The 21928-nt window shown below is 46.6% G+C and overlaps 1 protein-coding gene across 4 annotated transcripts in view; it reads left to right on the top strand.

The window, feature by feature from the left end:
* Window positions 1-21928, top strand: part of LARP1 (La ribonucleoprotein 1, translational regulator) — a 938019-nt gene that overhangs the window by 492271 nt on the left and 423820 nt on the right. For all 4 annotated transcript variants that reach the window (XM_085617634.1, XM_085617633.1, XM_085617636.1 and 1 more), the window contains exons 8-10: window positions 13819-13963; window positions 14390-14564; window positions 14657-14826. In XM_085617634.1, coding sequence (XP_085473760.1) covers window positions 13819-13963; window positions 14390-14564; window positions 14657-14826 — 490 coding nt within the window. The remainder of the gene's footprint in view (window positions 1-13818; window positions 13964-14389; window positions 14565-14656; window positions 14827-21928) is intronic.

Here is a 21928-nt window from a genome sequence, read left to right as displayed (position 1 = left end):
CAGTAGCTGCCTCAGTCCCCCGGATAGGAAAGAAATATAGAGCCCCAGAATCTTCTCCGACCTGTTTAATTGGACATCCGCGACCGGAGTCTGTGGTGATGCAGGCCGCCCAAAGGCACTCCAAAAATCCGGTTGCTACATCAGCAGTTCCCCCGGATAAAGAAGGGAGGCGAATGGATGGTGCAGGGAAGCGTTTTGCTGTAATGGCAGCGTCTTCCATAAAGGCCTCGAATGCATTAGCCCTCATCAGCAGATTCAATAGGCAGATGTGGTCTGATATAGCACCTTTACTGTCTCATTTACCAGAGGATAAGAAAGAAGAAGCGGCTGCTATTTTACAGGATGGGGCTCGGGCGGCCTCGGAATCCATAGACATCGCTATGGATTTGTCTTCAGTGGCGTTCAGACAAATGGCAGGTGCAGTGGCCCTACGAAGACGAGGATGGCCTAAAGCCACTTCTTTTAGACCAGAAGTGCAAGCGAAAATATTGGACATGCCATTTGACGGAGAGAACTTTTTCGGAAAACATGTGGATGATGCCCTCCAAAGTATTAAAACTGACACGGATACAGCGCGTGCGTTAGGATCACTTCAGCAGGGTAGGTTCCAGTCCTTTCGGAGGAGAGGATCCAGAGGACAATTGGTGCAAAGATCTTCTTTCCAATCAAATCGATATCAGCCGTACAATCAGCAGGGATATCGCTATTACTCAATCAGCAATTTCGTTCATCAAACACTTATCAACAACAGTCCAGAGGGAGATCATCTGCGAGAGGCAAATCGCAACAATCCAATCGACAATGACTTTGTCGAAGCACCCGCCACTTGTTCGATCAGCAGCAATCATTACCTGTCCTCATTTTATCCAGCTTGGCTGTCGATAACAACAGACAGATGGGTTTTGGATATTATTCAACATGGCCACACCCTGGAGTTCATACAAAAGCCTCCAAATCATCCTCCTATACGCAGGAGACAAGAACATCTGTCAGCCCTCAAAGAAGAAGTTTTATCTTTCCACAAAAGGAAGCAATAGAAGAAGTTCCGCACCTTCAACGAGGGCAAGGCTTTTATTCGCATTTCTTTCTAATAAAGAAAAAAGACACATCAAAATGGAGGCAGGTAATGGACCTGAGAGGTCTGAACAAATTCATCCAAAAGAAATCTTTTCGAATGTTATCCCTGCAATAAATACTCCTTTTGATTGGGTAAGGAGATTATTTGGCATCCCTGGACCTCTTGGATGCTTATTTTAATGTCTCAATCCATATAAATCACAGAAAATGTCTGCGCTTCATGGTGGCGGGGCGCCATTATTAATTCAAAGTATTGCCTTTCGGTCTAAAGTCAGCGCCAAGAATCTTTACAAAGTGTATGGCGCCAGTAGCAGCACTATTGCAGCGTGAATCTTTCTGGATTCACTATGCTGTGCATTATTCTGCAATCTGGTGGTTGGGTCCGGATTCGTACTTTTTTTTTTTTTTTTTTTTGTAGCCCTGGTGGGCGTCGACGTCCCACCATTTGGTGTACCTCTCGTGACGTCGGCGTGCTTCCTGTTAGTCCCACCTTTGGGGCGCCATCTTCAGATTCTTTTTTCCGTCGTTGTGTCTGGATCGTCATAGAGAAGCTCCAGAGTTTTTAACGAAGGAAGAAGAAAAATACACGAGTTTCATCGAAGGAGAAATTATAGAAGACTACAGAGAGGAAGAGCATACAGCCGGGACGACGAAGGAGGAGGAGATCCTCAATCTTCGACGCCCATCGGAAAATGCGCACTCAGACTCTGAGCGCAATGGACAAGACACCCTTTAAATTCTGCTGTAACTGCCACCACAAATACGTGCAGAAGGACCAACATCCGGTCTGCAACCTTTGCCTGCCGATCGACCACGAGAGCAAGGACTGCAACGCCTGTTCCGTCTTCACGCCGAAGACACTCCGGGTGAGAGAAAGGCAGAGGAGAGCCAACTTCAACATGGAAGGCAAGGGTAAGGCCCAGTCACTGTACGAACTGGGCCTCTCCACCGACTAAGACCACATCGCCGAGGGACCTGATGTCTTCACGGTCGCAGAGACCGATAAGAAAACGCCGGACAAGGTAGGAGACACGTCGAGTACGAAACCCCCGAAAGGGCCCCGAAAATCTTGAGTGACTCTCGAAAAACAGAGTCAAAGTCCTCGAAAGGAACACCGGCGCCAAAAATTTCGACGACAGCGAGTGGATCCAAGGACGAAAGGCCCAGCGGATCCTTCGAGAAGGACTCCCAGGTGCCGAAGGCCGCCGAGAAACCGAGTTCGTCGAAGCAGGCCCACGAGGTGGGGCGTTCGGCGACAAAGGACCAGGCCGCGTCGACGCAAGCTCCGTCAAAGACCAGCGCTCGACGCCGAACATGCCTCGGAAATGGAGAAGAAAAAGAGAAGGCTCGAGGCGGAGAGTGAGAACATCCTTCAGAGGAAGGAGTTCGATGAAAAAATTCAAAATTCAAAATCCCAACAAAACAGTTGACGGATGTCGTCGAGATCGAAGAAAAGGAAGAGTTCGACGCCGAAGAGCAGTCGAGAGATCCTGAAGAGGAGGAAGAAGACCCCTACTATGAGGGAGAGGATGAGGAAGAGGAGCAGCAGTCGATCTACGGCTCGGCGCCGTCGACGACACATGAGCTGGAATGGCAGGACATCGACGCCGAAGAGCCCGTGGAGACCTATCCTTCGAGGCCTTCGCCGCCAGACAACATTGGGGCATACAACATGGTCGTCAAGAGCGCTGCAGCAGCTTTTGGCGTGAAATTGGACGAGGAGAAGCCGAAAGCAGATTTTCTACTCTAAACACTGCTCCCCATCCAGACTAGGAGCCAGTTCCTCCCCATGCTCCAAAGCATAATGAACCAAGGGAAGGAGGCGTTCAAGGACCCAGGAACTTGCAGATCCATCACTCCCAGAACAGAGAAGAAATACAAGCACTCCTCACAGGACCAGCCATATATCAAAGTATCAGTCACAGCGGACTCCATCATTGCGTCCACGGCCAGGAAAAGGGCCAATGTACCGGCAACCTAAGGGCCGCCTCCCGACAAGGAGAGCAGAAGGATGGACCTCACCGAGAGAAAGGTTGAGAGAAATGCGGCAATGCACTGGCGCATGGCGAACTCCAATGCCCTATTGAACAGGCACCAGTACCAGCACTGGGATGAGATGGGAGAACTAATCAAACATCTCCCCGAGCAATACCAGCAGAGAGCTTCTCATCTGGTGGAGGAAGGGAAGAATATTGCAGACTCATGCATTGACAGCATTGGACGGGGCAGACACATCGAGCAGACTGATGGCTATAGGAATCACTGAAAGGAGGCAGGCCTGGCTCAGAATTTCAGGATTCAAGCAAGAGGTCCAGAACAACATACCGAACACCCATTTTAACGGTGAGACGCTGTTCGGTGCTCCGGTGGACGAAAAACTCACCCAACTGAAGAAAGAAAAGGAGACGGCAAGGTCCATGGGGGCCCTGCAATTCAGAGGGATGAGAAGAGGCGCCCCAGCTCGGAGACCCTACGGAAGGGGAGGAAACCAGCCGGGAACGTCACACCAGACATTCCAGCAAGGACAGCAGGGTGAAAGTCACGGCCAGCAGGGACAGCAGAAACAAAACTGGCAGTACCAGCCTCGAGGTCAGTCCTTTCGCGGTAGGGGAAACGGACGTGGCCAGAGAAGAAGAGGGGGAGACCAACCCTCATCAAAGTGACTTCGCACGGAAGAAAATGCTCACCCCCGTATACCCCGAGGGGTGAAGCACAAAGTAAGCACAGTAAGGGGGGGGTACACAAACCAAACTCCTACGAGCATGCAACACCAGTAGGCGGAAGACTAGGACTTTACCTTCAACAATGGCAAAAAATAACCTCCGACAAATGCATACTCAACGTCATACAGTACGGATACTGCATAGAGTTGGAGAAAAGACCTCCAAACAGGAAACCAAAGAGAAGACAACCCTCTGGTCAAGAGCTTGCTCAACTCCGAGAAGAGGCGCTACAACTACTCCAAAAGGAGGCCATAGAACCAGTGCCATGCAGAGAAAGGAACAAGGGAGTGTACTCAAACTACTTCCTGGTCCCAAAGGTGGACGAAACACTAAGACCCATCCTGGATCTACGATTCCTAAACAAAATCATAAAGACGCAAAAATTCAAAATGACATCGCTACAAGAAGTGCTAGCTCAAATACGAGGCGGAGACTTCATGTCCACCGTGGATCTAAAAGATGCCTACCTGCACATCCCGATGAACAGGCGCCACAAAAACCTGTTAAGGTTCAACATCAACCAGGATCATTACCAATTCACAACCCTGGCATTCGGTCTAAAGTCCGCACCAAGGATTTTCACAAAATGCCTTGCAGCAGTAGCAGCGTACCTACGGAGGGAAGGGATTCATGTGTATCCTTACCTAGACGACTGGCTAATCAAAGCAAGTACTCGCAAAAAGTGCGAGGAGCACGCAGAGCGGGTGACAAGAACACTAACAAACCTGGGGTTCTCGATACACTGGGGGAAGTCATCAATGGAACCAGAACAGGTGAAGATCTTCCTGGGAGCGCAGATCAACACCTTAGACAAAACGGTCATGCCCAGCGACAGGAGAACAATAGCCCTGCTGAAGGAGACGTGTCTCTACCAGAAGGGGTGAGCTCTGACAGTGAGAACAGCGAGCAAGATCATGGGTATGATGGCGTCGTGCATTCACCTAGTCCCCAATGTACGGCTTCACATGAGACCGTTCCAGGAATGGCTGCAACAACAATGGTCACAAGCAAACGGAAGTTGGGAGTATCTAGTGGTTAACGCACGCAGTGCAAGAGGAGATAGCATGATGGAACAGGGAGAACATAACTATAGGAAAGCCCTTGACACCACCAAACCCAACTGTGACCATTACCACAGACTCATCCCAGATAGGATAGGGAGCGCACATGAACAAGCTCAGAGTGAGGGGTCTGTGGACTCCAGCAGATGCGGTCAGACACATCAACTACCTGGAATTGAAGACCGTATTGCTAGCCCTGAAGGCCTTCCAGAGGCAGCTATACAACCAAAAAGTGTTGATACAGACGGATAATACTACCACAATGTTCTACATCAACAAGCAGGGAGGAACACAATCGTTCCCCCTTTCAATTCTGGCACAAGAGATTTGAAGGTGGGCCATCCCACTCAAAATAGACCTTCTGGCGATACACCTACCAGGGAAGGACAATGTGGAAGCCGATTGGACCTCGGCATCCCACGAGTGGGAGCTCAATGGACAGGAAAGGCAAAGGCTATTCAAAAGGTGGGGTACACCGACAATAGACCTGTTTGCAACACACCTGAATGCAAAATGCCGAAACTTCGCATCCAGACAACCAGAAAAACAATCCCAGGGGAATGCCCTATGGATAAGTTAGTCAAGGACATTTGCAAACGCTTTTCCACCAATACCACTGATACACAGGGTACTCAATAAGTGCAAGACCAGCAACATGACAATGATCCTGGTGGCACCACAGTGGGCAAGACCGACATGATACTCACAAATAGTGGAGATGGCGCAGGGACCTCCACACAAATTAGCAAAAAGAAAGGACTTGCTCTCCATGCAGAACGGAGAGGTTCTACACCCAGAGCCAGAGAGCCTCGGACTGGCAGCTTGGCTCCTGAAGACATAGAGTTCGCACACCTTAAACTACCTCCAAGCACTATGCGAGTGCTGCGGGAGGCAAGGAGACCAACAACACGAAAATGTTATGGGGAAAAGTGGAAAAGGTTCACAATGTGGTGCAGCAAAAATAAACTGCAAAATAAATTGACAAAGGAATCAACGGTGCTTAGATACCTCACACACCTTCTAAAGGCGAAACTATGCTCATCGTCGCTGAGGGTCCACCTAGCGGCTATCGTAGCTTACACACGAGGTGAGACAGGAGGAAGCTTTTTCACGTCACGGGTAGTAAAGAGATTCCTGGAAGGGGCAAAAAGAATAGCGCCACCAAAGAGGATGCCGCCTCCGGCATGGAACCTCAACATAGTCCTGACGGAACTTATGAAGGCGCCCTTTGAGCCCATTCACAAGGCCTCCCTTCAAATGCTAACAATGAAGACAGCCTTTCTGGTGGCAATAACCTCACTGCGCAGAGTAAACGAGCTGCAAGCGCTAACGCTGCAAGAGCCCTACATCCAGATACACAAGGACAGAGTCGTAATGAGAACGGACCCACACTTCATGCCAAAGGTGATGTCAGCATTCCATATAAATCAAACAATTCAAATACCAAGTTTCTTTCAGAACCCAGCAACAAGCGCAAAGAGGGCACTGCACACTCTAGACGCTAGAAGGGCGGTGATGCACTACATCGAGAGGACAAAAGAACACAGGAAAACCAAGCAGTTTTTTGTGTCCTTCGCAACGAGCTTCCTGGGTAGACCAGTGACAAAAAGCACCATTGCACGATGGATTGCACTAACTATACAATTCTGCCACAAACAGGGGGGGGGGGCAAGAACTATCCGAGGGGCCACGGGCCACAAGGAAGAAGGGAGCAACAATTGCCTTTCTGGCAAATACACCCATTCAAGACATGTGCCTGGCGGCAACATGGGCTTCGGTGCACACGTTCACCAAGCACTACTGCGTGGATATACAGATGAACAAGGAGGCACAAGTAGGACAGAAGGTGCTCCAACATATATTCAACGACCAACGTTCATCTTCCACCCAGCCGCCACAGAGATAACAAACCGCTACAAAATCTATACACAGCATAGTGAATCCAGAAAGATTCACGCTGCAAAACGAATAGTTTCTTACCTGTCGGTGTAGTTTTGCAGCTTGAAGATCTTTCTGGATTCACTAGCGAACCCACCCACCTCCGCCAGGAAGATGAGGCAGGAGAAAAAAGGGTGGGAGGACAAAGACTGAAATAACAAGATAAAACTAATATATATAAGGAAATTACTTAATGCCTAGGGTTAAAAAAAAAAAAAAGATAGGAAAGGAAAAAAGAACCCGAAGATGGCGCCCCAAAGGTGGGACTTCCGCAGGAAGCACGCAGACGTCACGAGAGGTACACCAAATGGTGGGACGTCGACGCCCACCTGGGCTACAAAAAAAAAGAAAAAAGACTACGAATCCGGACCCAACCACCAGATCGCGGAATAATGCACAGCATAGTGAATCCAGAAAGCTCTTCAAGCTGCAAAACTACACCGACAGGTAAACTATTCGATCTAAGACTTCAAGGTCACCAAATTTTCCCTTATCTAGACGATTGGCTCATAAAAGGTGGTTCGTTCAGAGAAGCCCAACATTCTCTACGAGTGTGCATGAACCTTTTCAATGGCCTAGGTCTCAGAGTCAACATAGAAAAATCACATTTCATGCCATCGCAGTCCCTTCAATTTCTAGGAACTCTAATTCGCACAAAGGAGGCGAAGGCTTATCCTTCAGAGGACCGTATTCAAAAGATCATAAAGCTGACGTCGCATTTGCAATTAAAAAAAGTCAGTTTCAGTAAGAACCTAAAATCGTTGTTGGGGATGATGTTCTCTTGTATCCCCCTACTTCCCAATTACAGACTACACATGAGACCTATTCAAGAACTGCTAGACAAGCAATGGATTCACTCTCAGGGATCCTTTGAAGATCCAATAGTTATCACTCCTTAGATCCTAAGGGCCCTGTCATGGTGGAAGATCAGAGATCATTTAGCGGAAGGACTGACTTTCGAACCACAGAACTACAGTTTTGTAATGATGACAGATGCTTCGCTTCAAGGTTGGGGAGCGCATTTGCAGGAGCTCGAAATTCAGGGTCACTGGTCAAAGAGCGAAACGCAGCTCCACATCGACTTGCTGGAACTAAAGGCTATTTTCTTGGGTCTAAAAGCATTTCTTCCCAGGATTCGTGGTTCAACAGTACTGGTAAAGACAGTCAGGTCAACATCCATGTTTTACCTACTAAAACAAGGGGTTACAAAATCAAAAATATTGTCAAAGCAAGCACAAGAAATCTGGAAGTGGCTTCTGATCCACAACATTTCACTTCAAGTACAACATGTTGCAGGGGTAGACAACACAAGGGCAGATATTCTGAGCAGATCGTCCAAGATTTCTCACGAGTGGGAACTGGACCAAAAGCAACTTCTCAAAGTATTCAAGCTATGGGGCACTCCAGAGTTAGATCTGTTCGCGGATCGCCACAATTCAAAATGCAAAAACTTTGCACGCAGGTTTGCACAGAAAGGGTCGTGGGGCAATGCGCTACAGATGTGTTGGACAGGGATGTTTGCGTATGCAAACTAATATCAAAGGTCTTGAGAAAGATGAAATCAGAGCTGTGCCATCTGATTCTGGTTGCCCCAGCATGGCCGAGACAAGCGTGGTTCTCAGAACTTCTCAAACTCTCAGTGACACCCAGGATACAGTTTCCATTAGTGCACGATCTAATCACTATGAACAGCGGCCAGATACTGCACCCAAACTTGAAATCGCTGAACTTGTCAGCATGGAACCTCACGAACATGAGTTCCAACTGTTGAATATCCCTCAAGAATGCTGGGAGATTGTCACGATCTCTAGCAATCTCTACAAATAAAACATATTCGGCTAAATGGAAAAGGTTTTGTCATTGGTGTGCATCTAAAGGTCTACATCCTTTTCAAGTCTCTTCGGATCAAATTCTTCCATATCTGTTAATGTTGGCCAAATCTGGACTCTCTCATATGTCTATTAAAGTACATTTGGCCGCTATTTCAAGGTACACCAGAGTTCCTGACCGACCATCTCTTTGGTCCCAAAGAGTTATTAAAGAATTCCTCAAAGGACTTTTCAGAATTTTTCCTCCAGTTCAAAGACCAGTAATTCCTTGGCAGCTTAATACTGTTCTTGCACAGCTAATGAAACCGCCATTTGAGCCAATACATAAGGCGGATTTGCGATTTATCTCATGGAAGACAGCGTTACTATTAGCGCTCACGTCGGCAAGAAGGGTCAGCGAGATCCAAGCCTTCTCAATTGCAGAACCATTTCTACAATTCAGGCAAGACAGTTATTCTGAAAACGAATCCAAAGTTTCTTCCTAAGGTCCCCTCCAGCTTTCATCTGAATGAACCGGTGGTTTTACCTACATTTTTTAAAGACCCTTCATCTGCAGAAAGAGCTCTACACTCTTGGGACATTAAACAATGTCTGAAATTTTACATTCGTTCAGAAAAACAAATCAACTCTTTATAGCCTTTCTGTCCCTAGGAAAGGTTTGGCACTCTCCAGATCCAGTATTTCAAGGTGGATAACTTCGGCGATCTCCTTGTGTCATGTTAAAGCTGGAAAACCTTTACAAGCCAAGGTACGTGCGCACTCCACAAGAAAGATGGCAACTTCTACGGCTCTATTCGCAGGAGTGTCATTGCCGGACATTTGTAGAGCTGCGACATGCAGAAATGCGCACACCTTCACCAGACACTATTGTCTGGACACAGCATGGAAAAAGATGCAGCAGTGGGACAGGCGGGTCTACGGCATCTATTTCATTAAGGAATTTATTATAATATAATTGGATGTGTATATATAGATATATAGATTTATATGTATATTTAGGCAAATGTTTTGATTTGCATATTACAAATATTTATATATCTTCTCAACTAATGAGTTTCTGATATATTTTGAAAACTGTAATGTATGTTAACATTCTATACAAAGAAACAGAGCCCACTGTCTATTGGGGGTTCTATCCTGGAAATGCAGTTTGGGATAAGGACTGCTTGCTATTCTGATACAAGCATGTGAATCTATGAAAGATTGAATACTGGAGAAAAAACTAGTTACTTACCTGTACACTATGGTTCTCCAGTATTATCTTTCATAGATTAACATGCGGCCCGCCCACCACCCCATTTCTCAGGCAGAATCATTACCTCTAGATGTATCCTAGTCTCACACTCGGGGCTGGAAATCTGAGGCAGGAAGGCTCTGCTGGGGAGTGTGATGACAGGGCTGGCAGCCGATTGGTTGAGTCTTGGACCAAATAATAATGATGAGGTTTGGTTACCAAATAAGACTATTCCCTATGGGATTTTGCTATGCAGTTTTTTCTAATACTGCTGTGGTCATTCTGTTACTGTGAGACTCCCACCATGACGACAGGGAAGATACAAGCATGTGAATCTATGAAAGATAATACTGGAGAACCATAGTGTACAGGTAAGTAACTCGTTTTTTCTCCTTCCCTACCTCTGCCCTCCCAATCCCCACAACCACACACACAAAACCACACACACACAACCACACACACACAACCACACACACACAACCACACACACACAACCACACACACACAACCACACACACACACAACCACACACACACAACCACACACACAAAACCACTCACACACAACCACAAACGACCACAACCACTCACACAAAACCACAAACGACCACAACCACTCACACACAATCTCAAACGACCACGACCCCTCACCTGACCCCTCACCCGACCCCGCGCGCAGTTATTTTTGACTGTCACCATAAAAACACTGTTACCAAACACGATGAACACCTCGAAAGTTTGGGAAGTCACCCTCAACTTTGAAACCACTTGCTGTTGCAGAGTGTGTGCTGTACACATGGCAATACCTTGACACAGCGGACTGTTGCAAGGAATGCTTTGAGCCTCGGAGGCTGACAGTCCTCAGTCTGTGCCTTAGTTCACCCCGTCTTGGCGCTACATAGAAACAGGGTGTTCACTGTCCATCATGAAGTGAGACATTGTGATCGGGGCTGGAGATGCTGTTTAGCAATCTGCTTAGAACTTTGTGTTTCATGTAGGACATTAAACATAAAGGAGCACTGGCAACGCTGATAAAATGGATTTCATTTTGAGTAGTGACTAAAACTTTAAAAAAGCCTGCAGTACTGAAACAAGCATTTGCAATGCAATAGGTCTTGCATTTGCAAAGGTTTCAGCTATTATCATTGTTCATGACAATGTCTTTTTTTTATTTTATAAAACACATAAATAAATGGCATCATTTACAATGCCAATAGCTAGTGTTGCATTATTAGCAATGCCAACTGCTCACACTTTTATAATGCGAGACCTATTGCATTGCAAATGCTTGTTTACGTTGAGCATTCGAGACCTCTTGGATATAATTTAGTATATATTTATGTGTATGTACTTTGTGGGCTCTGGAGATCAGCCTTAGGACTTGTCTGCTTCCGCTTAGACTTTTTTTTCTGTTCAAGTACCTCTTTTTAACTGTCTTGATAGAAAACTACCAGCAGAGGTCAGTAAAATACCAGAATCACTTTAGCTTTCTCTAGATTCCAGTCCATAGAAATGGTCTTCCACAAGCACCCGTAGACAATATTTATTTCAAATCTTGTATTTTCAGTGATATGACCACTGAAGGCCCTGATTTTATATTAAACAGCTTTGGACTATACCATTTCCCGCTGAAAGGCAACATTTCTCTCCATGTGTTCCCATACCTGGCATGTCACACAGTTTGGTGCTTATTTTTCCTCCATATTGAAGAACAGTAGATGTTTCAGCACCCAGGCTTATGTGCTGCGTAGCTAAATAAATACAAGGTCCCAAAGGTAAGACAGATTGCATTGCAAATGCTTGTTTCCTTTATTTTAAAATTGGTTGTGGAATTTTGTTTTATGTCTTCTATATATGCACTGCTTAAATACTTAACACGTTGCCTTTGATTTAAGTGACTGATGTGTCTCATGTTACTAGGGACTGAGCACAGTTGTATTCTATTTGTGACATCTAGCTGATGGTGGCCTTATCCTTTGAGGTGGACTTTTATTCACCCCAAACAATCCCCTTTCTTTCATGTTGGTAATGGAGCTTTTCATAATAATTGTTTTCTTTCCTAGCTTGTTTCCATCTTACTGTGTCTTATTTGTGACAAATATGGGACGTGAGGCCACCTAGTGAAGGTTCAGTTCTTCTTGTCCTGTTAGTAACGAGCAGTTAGTGATGTCTGTGCCTCCACATTAGGAGCCATTCCGTTTCCCATTAGCAGGCTAATGAAACCTGTTTCTGATGCAGTCTGTGCCGCTGGCAGTTATTTGTTAAATAAGCAAGATGGTGGTGGATATATATGCAGAGATCATCAAAATAACAGGTTTCTCTTCTAATCGGATTAAAATGATCATTTCAGATGTTAAAAATTATGTTGGAATTTTTGGGGGATAAAATGTACCACAATCCTACATCTAAATAAAAGGTATTCTTGGTTATAAATTTAGTGCATATAGCCATGGCACAGAACCAGAATTTGAAGCGGCATCCGGTTCTGTGGTATTTAAAGATATGCCTAGGAAATGCAGTGTCAAGACAAGATCCCAAGCAGTCTCCCTTAAAATTTTGGATGTCTGGAATTGAGTGTTTTCTCTGGCTAAATAATAGACATAGAAACACTGAGGCAGTACGGGCAGGGCTTTGGGCGAGTTGTAGAAATATTCGCCTTCGCCTTTGCTGTTGCCTGTTTTCTGGTACTGTCTGAAAGGATCTGAGGGGAATCCCACAGTTAGTGAAAGTAGGATTGTTTTAATGACCAAGTTCCAAAGTTGCTGGAGTATTTTCAATGTTTTAGGAGATTGTCCTGCTCTACCCATTTATCATATGAGCCAAAGTTTCAGTCGGAGGTTGTCATTGGTGTTTTTACCCGAGATTTTTAGGGACCTGGCATTAAACCGCTTTAGCAATGGTCTCAAACACCTCTGTGAATGGCCCAATGCTTTTAGATGATTTTAATCCTACTTCCAGGCAGCAGAATTTTAACTTTGGAAAGGACCCATATTACGAAGAGGAATGTGAGCCCATGAAAGTTCAGAAAGCAAAGGATCAGAAAATGAGTAGCAGGGAGGATTTTTAACAATCCTCAATCGAAGATTTGTTTAAAAATGTTTTTAAGACTTTGAAGTTTATCTGACCTGACTCGTCCTAGCTACTGTTACATTTTTTTGTGTGGTTATTTTTTGTATTTTCCAACTGAGCAATCAGCACAAGACAGTTTTTGCATGATACATCCGCAAAAATCGATCACAAACAGATGCAAACATTGTCATCAACAAGGCCACCCAATTCGTGTGAGCTAGTATTGCATCCCAGCTACTTTTTAAAACCCTGTCCTGCACCCTCTGCCCCTTTTTCCTGATCACTAGGTTCATTTGATCTGCCACTGGCTAATTGCCTTTGCCAGGCACAGCTCTTTACTTATGTCCTACTTGATATGATTTCCGTTCTGATATCTTAAATCCCACTTGCACATGAACGTTTAAGTTTTACTGAATATCGTACTTTGAGACTTTCTTTTGTCGCCAACTTGCAATATTTGAAATTTTATCTTGATAATTCTGCATAGTTGCTTTGCTTGGATAGCGCCAGAAGTTCGAGATACCCTAAGCTTAGATCCTGTTTGTCGATTTCAATGATTTGCTTTTTGTAGATTTTCTTATCCTTCTTTTTACTTGCATCTACTTTGAATATCAGTGCAATGACTTTTCTTTCATTTGTTTTTTGTATTGGTGTGCAGCCTTAATTTACCTTTTTTATCTCCTATTTTCCATCAAATATGTACCTAAATGCCATTTTCAGTGTACATATGCATCAGTTGGCCCGAAATGTTTTATGAAAAACTGTCTATGGTTATTTACTGACCTGCTTAGACTTGTTATTGGGATATATTTTTTTTAATTAAATTGTTGGATTTTATTTATTGTGAAAAGATTCTTTTGTTAATTTCAGTTATTTTTCTCTTACCAGTGAGTACTACTTCAGTGAGGACAATCTTCAACGGGATTTTTTTCTTCGGCGTAAGATGGACACTGAAGGGTTCCTGCCCATGAGCCTGATAGCAAGTTTTCACAGGGTTCAAGCCCTTACCACCGACATGGGGCTCATTCTCAAGGTGAAGTCTGATACCACCATCTCTAAGCCTTTTTTGGTGTGGCTCTTGCTTAGGTATGGGTTTCAAGTTGTGGTTGGGGATTGCAATTATGTATGATTTAAGTGCCAAGTTTGTATTAGTGCTGCAAGCTATTTTGCTCCTGTGAGTATCTGGTTGTTATAAACTGCAAGCACCCATCCAGCTAACTTGGTTACTAGTCATTCTAATCATATGTTCAGCACATATGCATACCACTGTGGCCTCTTAATTCAGACACAGGTCTTGCATGTGATGTCCCAAATAATCTTTTTATATTTAAGTTTGGTTGTACGTGACTTCACTAGAGAGCGGAATTTGGTGTTAATATTGCTAATCTTGCATGAAACTTGCATTACTTTATTGAATATACTACTGTTGCAGGCAATATCATCTTCTTAATGTCTCTAGGCTTTGAAGGACAGCAAAGTGGTAGAAATCAGAGATTTGAAAATTCGGAGGAAGGATCACCCCGACAAGTGGCCCCTGCCAGGTCCTGGTTTGTCTGATTCTGTCCAGACTGACTTCTCACAACTCATTAATTGCCCAGAGTTTGTGCCTAAGCAAAGTTTTCAGAAAGAAACAGGTGAGTGTTGAGACACCCAGTGGCTTTTCACATATTTGAGCCAAATCGTCCATTAGCCGCATATTCATCTACACCTTATTTCATAACTTTAGAATCTCTACCTGGTTCACCACGTACATCTAGTCCTGTCACCAGGAAGCCTGAGGAGGTTAGCAACTTGAAAACTATGCCAAAAGGTCTTTCTGCAAGTTTGCCAGATCTGGACTCTGAAGCATGGACCGAAGTGAAAAAAAGGCCTAGACCATCTCCAGCCAGACCTAAGGTATTGTGGTTTATTATTGTAAACGTTCTCAGTGTTTGAATCATTGCTGGGTTGAGAGAACAATCGAATACATTTTTTAATTCCAGATTCAGTTAAGATTATGGCACTAGTCAAATTTTCTACATCTGTTGTTTTTTTACCGCGGTAAAGTTTTGGTTTCAATTAGCAAATTCTCTACTGTGAAAGCTATAATTCCTAAAATGCCACTGGTTACTACTTTCATTCTCTGTTGCATCCCCTCTGGACACTGAAATTGAAATTGTATGGTGAATGAGATGATTTGCTGGGTAAATAGTAATTATATTGGTGCATTTGCACAAGACTAATACCCCTGACACAGTGGTGATCTTTAGCTCTTGAGTGCCCTTTCGGAGGAAATGTGGTTGGGAAATGTATGGTAAAGCCTATATAGGAGTTGTCGATTGAGGGGTTTGCGGTTCAGTGACAACCAGCATGGTGATGATTGCATCGCTGTTCTTGTGCTTGAAATGTTGCGGAGCGTTGGAAAACAGGTGCACCCTGATTTACCTGCTTACCTGTGTTTTCATTTTTCACTGATGAAAAAGCCATGTATCTTATAGAATTAGAAGTGGTTGTTAGTACTCCTTATTTGTGTAGGCATTAAAGTAGTGTTTGGTAATGTGGACAGGGAAGGATTCATTGGTTTATGTCTTTGAAAGCAGGGGCAGTCAATAATAGAGTAGCTTATTTGGTGAAGTTTGGTGTCTTTTAGTGGAGTGGTCCAGTCCCTTCGATTTCTGGGTGAGCTGTCCATGTTCCTTTACCTGGCTACAGAAAGGTCAATTGTCATTCTGCCTCAATTTATAGGTTGACAGATGCATTTTGAGGTCTGTGTGACTCCCACTTTATTAAACAGGGTCCTTGAAGGTGACGCCCGTTGGCCTGGTCTAGTTCAGAGAGTGTTTGTTTGAGAAGCTTGAATCTTCTGCAGGAACTCTAGGTATTGAAAAATTGTTGAAGACTTCCTGTGAAATCCTTTGTTCGGCTACTTGATTTACATGTGGTATAAGTGATAGTTTAGTGGCCATGCTCTCTTTTACATCACTCACTTAGGAAAGTAGTAAATGTGAGGTTCCTTGTTCCTGAGGATCCAGTGGAGGAAACCCGACCCTCCCCCAAACGGCACCCCTGCATCCTCAGCCCCCTGACTTTGGGTAGCTCAGCCAACGTTGTCCCCCAGCTTTCCACCTTAACTGCCTAGCCATTAGTCGCCTTCGTCCAGCCTCCTGGTTCAAGCTGATGTCGCTTTCGAAAACCGACTACCTCCATTGGATAGCATTGAGCGCCCCAAACCGATTTGCCCCCGGCCACCCCTGTGCTGCTGGTAGTGCAGCTTTGGTGCTGCTCTGTGGCCCCCCCCCCCCCCCCCGTGCTCACTTCAGCCCCTGGGGCATTTGCCTTAAGACGTGGGTACCTATCTGAAAAACTGACTTTGAGTCGTCGTCCCCCCCCCCCCCCCCCATTGGATAACTTTGGGCCTAGTGACCTCTGCACCCGGCTACCCTAGTGCTGCTGGTGGTGCAGTACATACCTGGTCTTGAACCTTGTCCTGTGTTGTCCTAAGGCCTTGGAAAGTAAGAGTACTTAACTGCAATCTGTAACATTGTGTTCGAGGCATATGAGCTGCAGATTACACACTGTGCATAGATCGCCATCTGGTGTTGGGCCCGGATGTTTGTAGTTGTTTTTCTTCTTGGAAAGTCTTTGGAAGTCACGAGGTATGTGACTCCTCCTTTGGATTGTATTGCGCATGGGCTTCGGCTCCATCCTCAGATTGTTAGGTCTCGCCTGACCCAGCGCGTGCGCTGGTCTGGCGAGACTTATTGAGAGGGCTCCAAAAAGTGCTACCAGGCCAGCCTAGAGCCACAGTGCATGTGCGCGGGCATGCGCGCCGCGCTTTACCGCGATTACTTTCGGTTTCGCGGCCCCACGGCCGCTTTAATGTTGATCGTGATCACTTTCACGGCCGCTTTGCATAGCCAATAGGTCTCGCTTTTGGGACCTTATAAGTATTTAGTTATGCAACTGTTGCATGGCTAAACACTTATAAGGTCCCAAAGGCGAGACCTATTGGCTATGCCAATGCTTGTTTTTTTCCGCCATCGGGCTCGGATGTGTTCTTCGCGCTCAGGTTCCGAACCGTTTTCAGTTCTTCTGATCGGCGCGCAATCCTTCCCTTTCCGCGGTATTGTTTCGATCGCGATCTCCACACTCGACGAGACTCATCATTCGAAGTCTTCGATTCCGGTCGTCGACGAAGGCCTTCGGGCCTACCTGGGCTCCGGTCCTGGCTGATGGAAAGGACTCCATTTAAGACGTGTCCTCAATGTGGGTCGAAGTTTCCCCACACCGATCTCCATGACGTGTGCAACCTCTGCTTCTCCCCAGGACACGAGGCAAGAGACTGTCAGGCTTGCAAATCCGTTCGAAGAAAACTATTTGGGACCGACGGGCGAGGAAAACAATGGCACACTCGTCGGCTGCGATCCCAGACGACCTCTTCGGAGAAGGCGTAGACGTTCCGGAAGAGCAGCACACCGAAGAGGACCTAGTCAGCGCCTCCGAAGCCGACTCAGATGTCGAGGACATCACTCCGGCACAGAGGGGGCGTGAGTACTACCATCGACCCCCACCCTCGACGACATCAAAAAAGGCTTCGGTCACGCCTTCGCCCTCGGGCCTAGGCACGACCAAAGACACTGCTTCCCATACCTCGCTTTCGGGCCCGGTTAAGAAGCCCATCAAGCCTTCCGGCAGCTCGGACTCGAGCCAGCCTGCCCTCTGTGCAGAGAAACACTCCTCGGCACCAGCACCGAAAAAGATGTCCTCTGCGCCGAGCTCCACACCGAAGCACTCTGTGCCGAAGACTGGCACTAGCTCCTCGGTACCGACACCATCCCCGGAGCCGAGCAAAAAACCAAAGGCCCTCGACACCCACACCTCGAAGCCGAAAGTCATCTCGGAACCGAGGAAACAACCAGACATTTCTAAGCCACACGGTTCAAAACAGTGAACCGATGCCGACTCTAAGCTTAAAAAAAACCTACGGCTTCGGCGCCGAAGGATCGGCCCCCCACAGATTAACTATTTCCTCCCGATCCACTACAATAAAACACTTGTCAAAGACCCTAAAACTGGACAAGCCTCCACCTCCAAAGAGAAGAGACTTTGCTACCTCCCCTTTGAGACTGCCTTCACCCCCCCCCCCCCTGAACCCCCCCCCCCCCCTCCTCCTCCTCCACCTCCTCCTCCTCCTCATCATTCTCCCACACCCTCCCTTGATGAGGAAGATGACGACGTCCCTAACGTCCCGCAGGACGACCTTTACCCTTCAAGAACGTCCCCCCCCCCCCTGAAGACACAATGGGGTTTAACCAGCTGCTCCATAGGGCTGCACACTACCACAGAGTTGATCTCCATCCAGACCCCGTGGAGGACGACTTCCTCCTAGATACTTTTGACACTACACAAAGGGCCACTTTCATTCTGCCCATGCTTAAAGGGGTTATCAAGCACGCACCGGGGGTCTTTAAAGACCCGGTTAGGGCCAGGGTCATCAACTTTCGCATCGAGAAAGTATAAGGCCGCCCCTACAGACCCCACCTACATCAGAGGCCCCGCCCCACTAGACTCCTTAGTAGTCTCAAATGCGAGGAAGCGTGCAAACTCTAGGCAACAGGTGAGGCCCCACCACCCAATAAGGAGTCCAAACTCCTGGACGCCTCTCGCAAGCGAACTGCATCCCAGGCTGCCAACATATGGGTCATTGCAAACACCCAAGCGCTCTTAGCAAGATATGACGGGGCACATTATGATGAACTGGAAGCCATAATGCAACACCTTCCTGACGGATACAAGAATAGAGCCGAGATAATCCAGGAGGGTAAAATCACCAATACCTCCATTCGTTGCGCCCTCGATGTATCTGACACTACCTCTAGGGCAATTAACACCAGCGTCCTCCTGCGTAGGCATGCCTGGCTACGAATTTCAGGGTTCAAACCCGAGGTGCAGAGTTCCATCCTCAACCACTCCTTTGACGAGCAACATCGGTTTGGCCCCAACGTCGACGCTGCCCTTGAAAAAATGAAAAAGGACACCGACACTGCAAAATCTATGGGAGCCTTGCAGTCGCAACCTCCCAGGCACTTCTTTCGCCGCTCTTCCTTTAGATGCAACTCCAGAGGCTACTCCTCCGACAGCGCCTCCACTTCCTATAAGGCCCCTACCCAAGACAACTTCACTAGGGGTTACCAGAGAGGCGGCTACAGGGGTAACAACAATAAAGGCAGAGGCAAAACTAACACCTCCCGCTCTGCCTCCACCCCTGCCCAATGACTTCCCTCCACCCCCCACAGACCATCCCACTCCGGTCGGGGGCAGACTCCACAATTTCCTTCCTGCCTGGACTACCATCAACTCAGATGGGTAACACAAATAATTCAGTCAGGCTACTGCCTCAAACTAACATCTACCCCCCCTTAATTCCACCCAAACAGCGCCCAAATGTCATAGGAACATTTGTCACTTCTAAAGAAGGAGGTAATCTCCCTCCTACAAAAGAGAGCAATAGAACCAGTTCCTGCCCACCAACAAAATATAGGAGTTTACTCCCTATATTTTCTCATACCAAAAAGGGACGACACTCGAAGGCCCATCCTGGACCTCAGACCCCTAAACCACTACATACACTCAGACCATTTCCACATGGTCACACAACAGCAGGTACTTCCCCCTACTCTCCCAGAACGACTTCCTGCCACCCTAGACCTCAAGGACGCCTATTTCCACATTCCCGTTCACAAAGCTCACAAAGTTTCTCAGATTTGTAGTGGACGGTCAACACTATCAATTCAAAGTGCTCCCATTCGGAGTCACCACAGCACCACGGGGGTTTACCAAGTGCCTAGCTGTAGTGGCAGCAAACCTGCGAAGACAACACATCCACGTCTTCCCATACCTAGACGACTGACTCATAAAAGTCAACTCACACAACCAGTGTGTACAACACTCACGCCACTATCCAACTACTTCATGAACTGGGCTTCACAGTAAACCACACAAAGTCCCATCTGCAATCGTCCCACGTAAAACAATACCTCGGTGCCACCATAGACACCTCAAAAGCTCTAGCCTATCCCAGTCCTGCCAGGATAGCAAGCATTCAGGCTCTACGTGCCAAATGTCAACTGGAACACACACTTCCAGCTAGAGTGTTCATGCAACTTGTAGGAATGATGGCCTCTTGCATATTCATAGTACCTCACGCAAGACTCCAGATGCGTCCTCTCCAAGACTGCTTAGCGCGCCAATGGAACCAGGCCCAGGGTCAGTTGACAGATCTGGTTTTGGTAGACGGTAGTGCCCATCGCGCTCTGCAGTGGTGGACCACTAAAAACCTTTCCAAAGGGCGACCGTTCCTGGAACCGGTTCCTCAGGTAGTACTGACAACGGACGCGTCTCTCTCTGGCTGGGGAGCTCACCTACTACATCACATCATGCAGGGCAGGTGGATGCCTCAACAAAAGTTACTCCACATCAACCATTTGGAGTTACTAGCTATATTCTTAGCCCTAATCGCCTTTCAAACACGTCTCAGGCAAGGCCATCTTAACCCGCACGGACAACATGACAGCCATGTACTATATACAAAAACAAGGTGGCACACTCTCCGCAGCTCTCTCAGCTAGCACAGAGCATATGGAGATGGTCCATACCCCAAAAAATCTTTCTCCTAGCCCAACATGTGCCAGGAGTCCAAAACACTATGGCCGATCTGCTGAGCAGACAAACACAACAGATCCACAAGTGGGAACTCCATCCACAAGTTCTTCACCCGTACTTTCAAATGTGGGGACATCCACAGATAGACCTCTTCGCCACCCACAAACGCCAAATGCCCAAACTTTGCCGCCAGGTATCCACACCCATTGTCCAAAGGCAATGCGATATGGATGAACTGGTCAGGCAGATTTGCGTACGCCTTTCTGCCTCTCCCACTCATTCCATTAGTGGGGCGCAAACTACAGCAACACTCCCTAACTCTCATCCTAGTTGCTCCTACTTGGGCCAGACAACCGTGGTACACCACACTGCTGGAACTATCTGTAGTACCGCACCAAAAGTTACACCTCTCTCCACGCCTCTTAACCCAGAACCATGGAGAGATCAGGCACCCGGACCCAGCTCAGCTCAACCTTGCGATCTGGCTCCTGAAATCCTAGAATTAGGTTATCTAAATCTTCCCCCTGACTGTATGAACGTCATTAGAGAAGCTAAACGATCTACCACTAGAGCTTGCTATGCAGCCAAGTGGAAACGTTTGGTGGTCTATTGTCACAACAATAACTTCAAACCCCTAGATGTGTCCATTCAACACATCATAGGCTATTTACTACACCTACAAAGATGCAACCTAGCCTACACGTCTATTAGAGTGCACCTTGCGGCCATAGCAGCCTATCTACAAAACAGACAACATCTATCACTCTTCAGAGTACCTGCCATAAAAGCCTTCATGGAAGGCCTCAAAAGAATAATTCTCCCCAGAGTGCCACCCTCACCTGTGTGGAACCTAAACATCGTTCTCACGAGACTAATGGGGCCTCCATTTGAACCTCTACACAAAGGTGAACTTCAATTCCTAACGTGGGAAACTGCTTTTCTTGTAGCCATTACTTCCCTCAGAAGGGTCAGTGAGATACAAGCACTCACCATTCAAGAACCCTTTCTGCAAAGGCATCATAACAAAGTTGTTCTCCACACTAATCTAAAATTCCTCCCTAAAGTCATTTCTCCCTTTCATCTAAACCAATCTGTGGAACTGCCCGTATTCTATTCACAGCCACAGACCATTGCAGAAAGAGCTCTCCACACACTAGATGTAAAACGAGCCTTACTCTACTACATCGAGAGAACACAACCCTTTCGTAAGACCAAACAACTGTTCGTATCTTTCTCACCACCACACAAAGGCAACCCCATCTCCAAATCTGTAATAGCTAGGTGGATTGTCAAATGCATACAGATTTGCTACCACAAAGCAAAACGTATGCTCACTGTTCCCCCCTAAAGCCCACTC

Source organism: Triturus cristatus, chromosome 7, assembly GCF_964204655.1.
Source record: "Triturus cristatus chromosome 7, aTriCri1.1, whole genome shotgun sequence".
In the NCBI taxonomy this organism is placed as follows: domain Eukaryota; kingdom Metazoa; phylum Chordata; class Amphibia; order Caudata; family Salamandridae; genus Triturus; species Triturus cristatus.
This window is presented reverse-complemented; position numbering and strand designations above follow the sequence as displayed.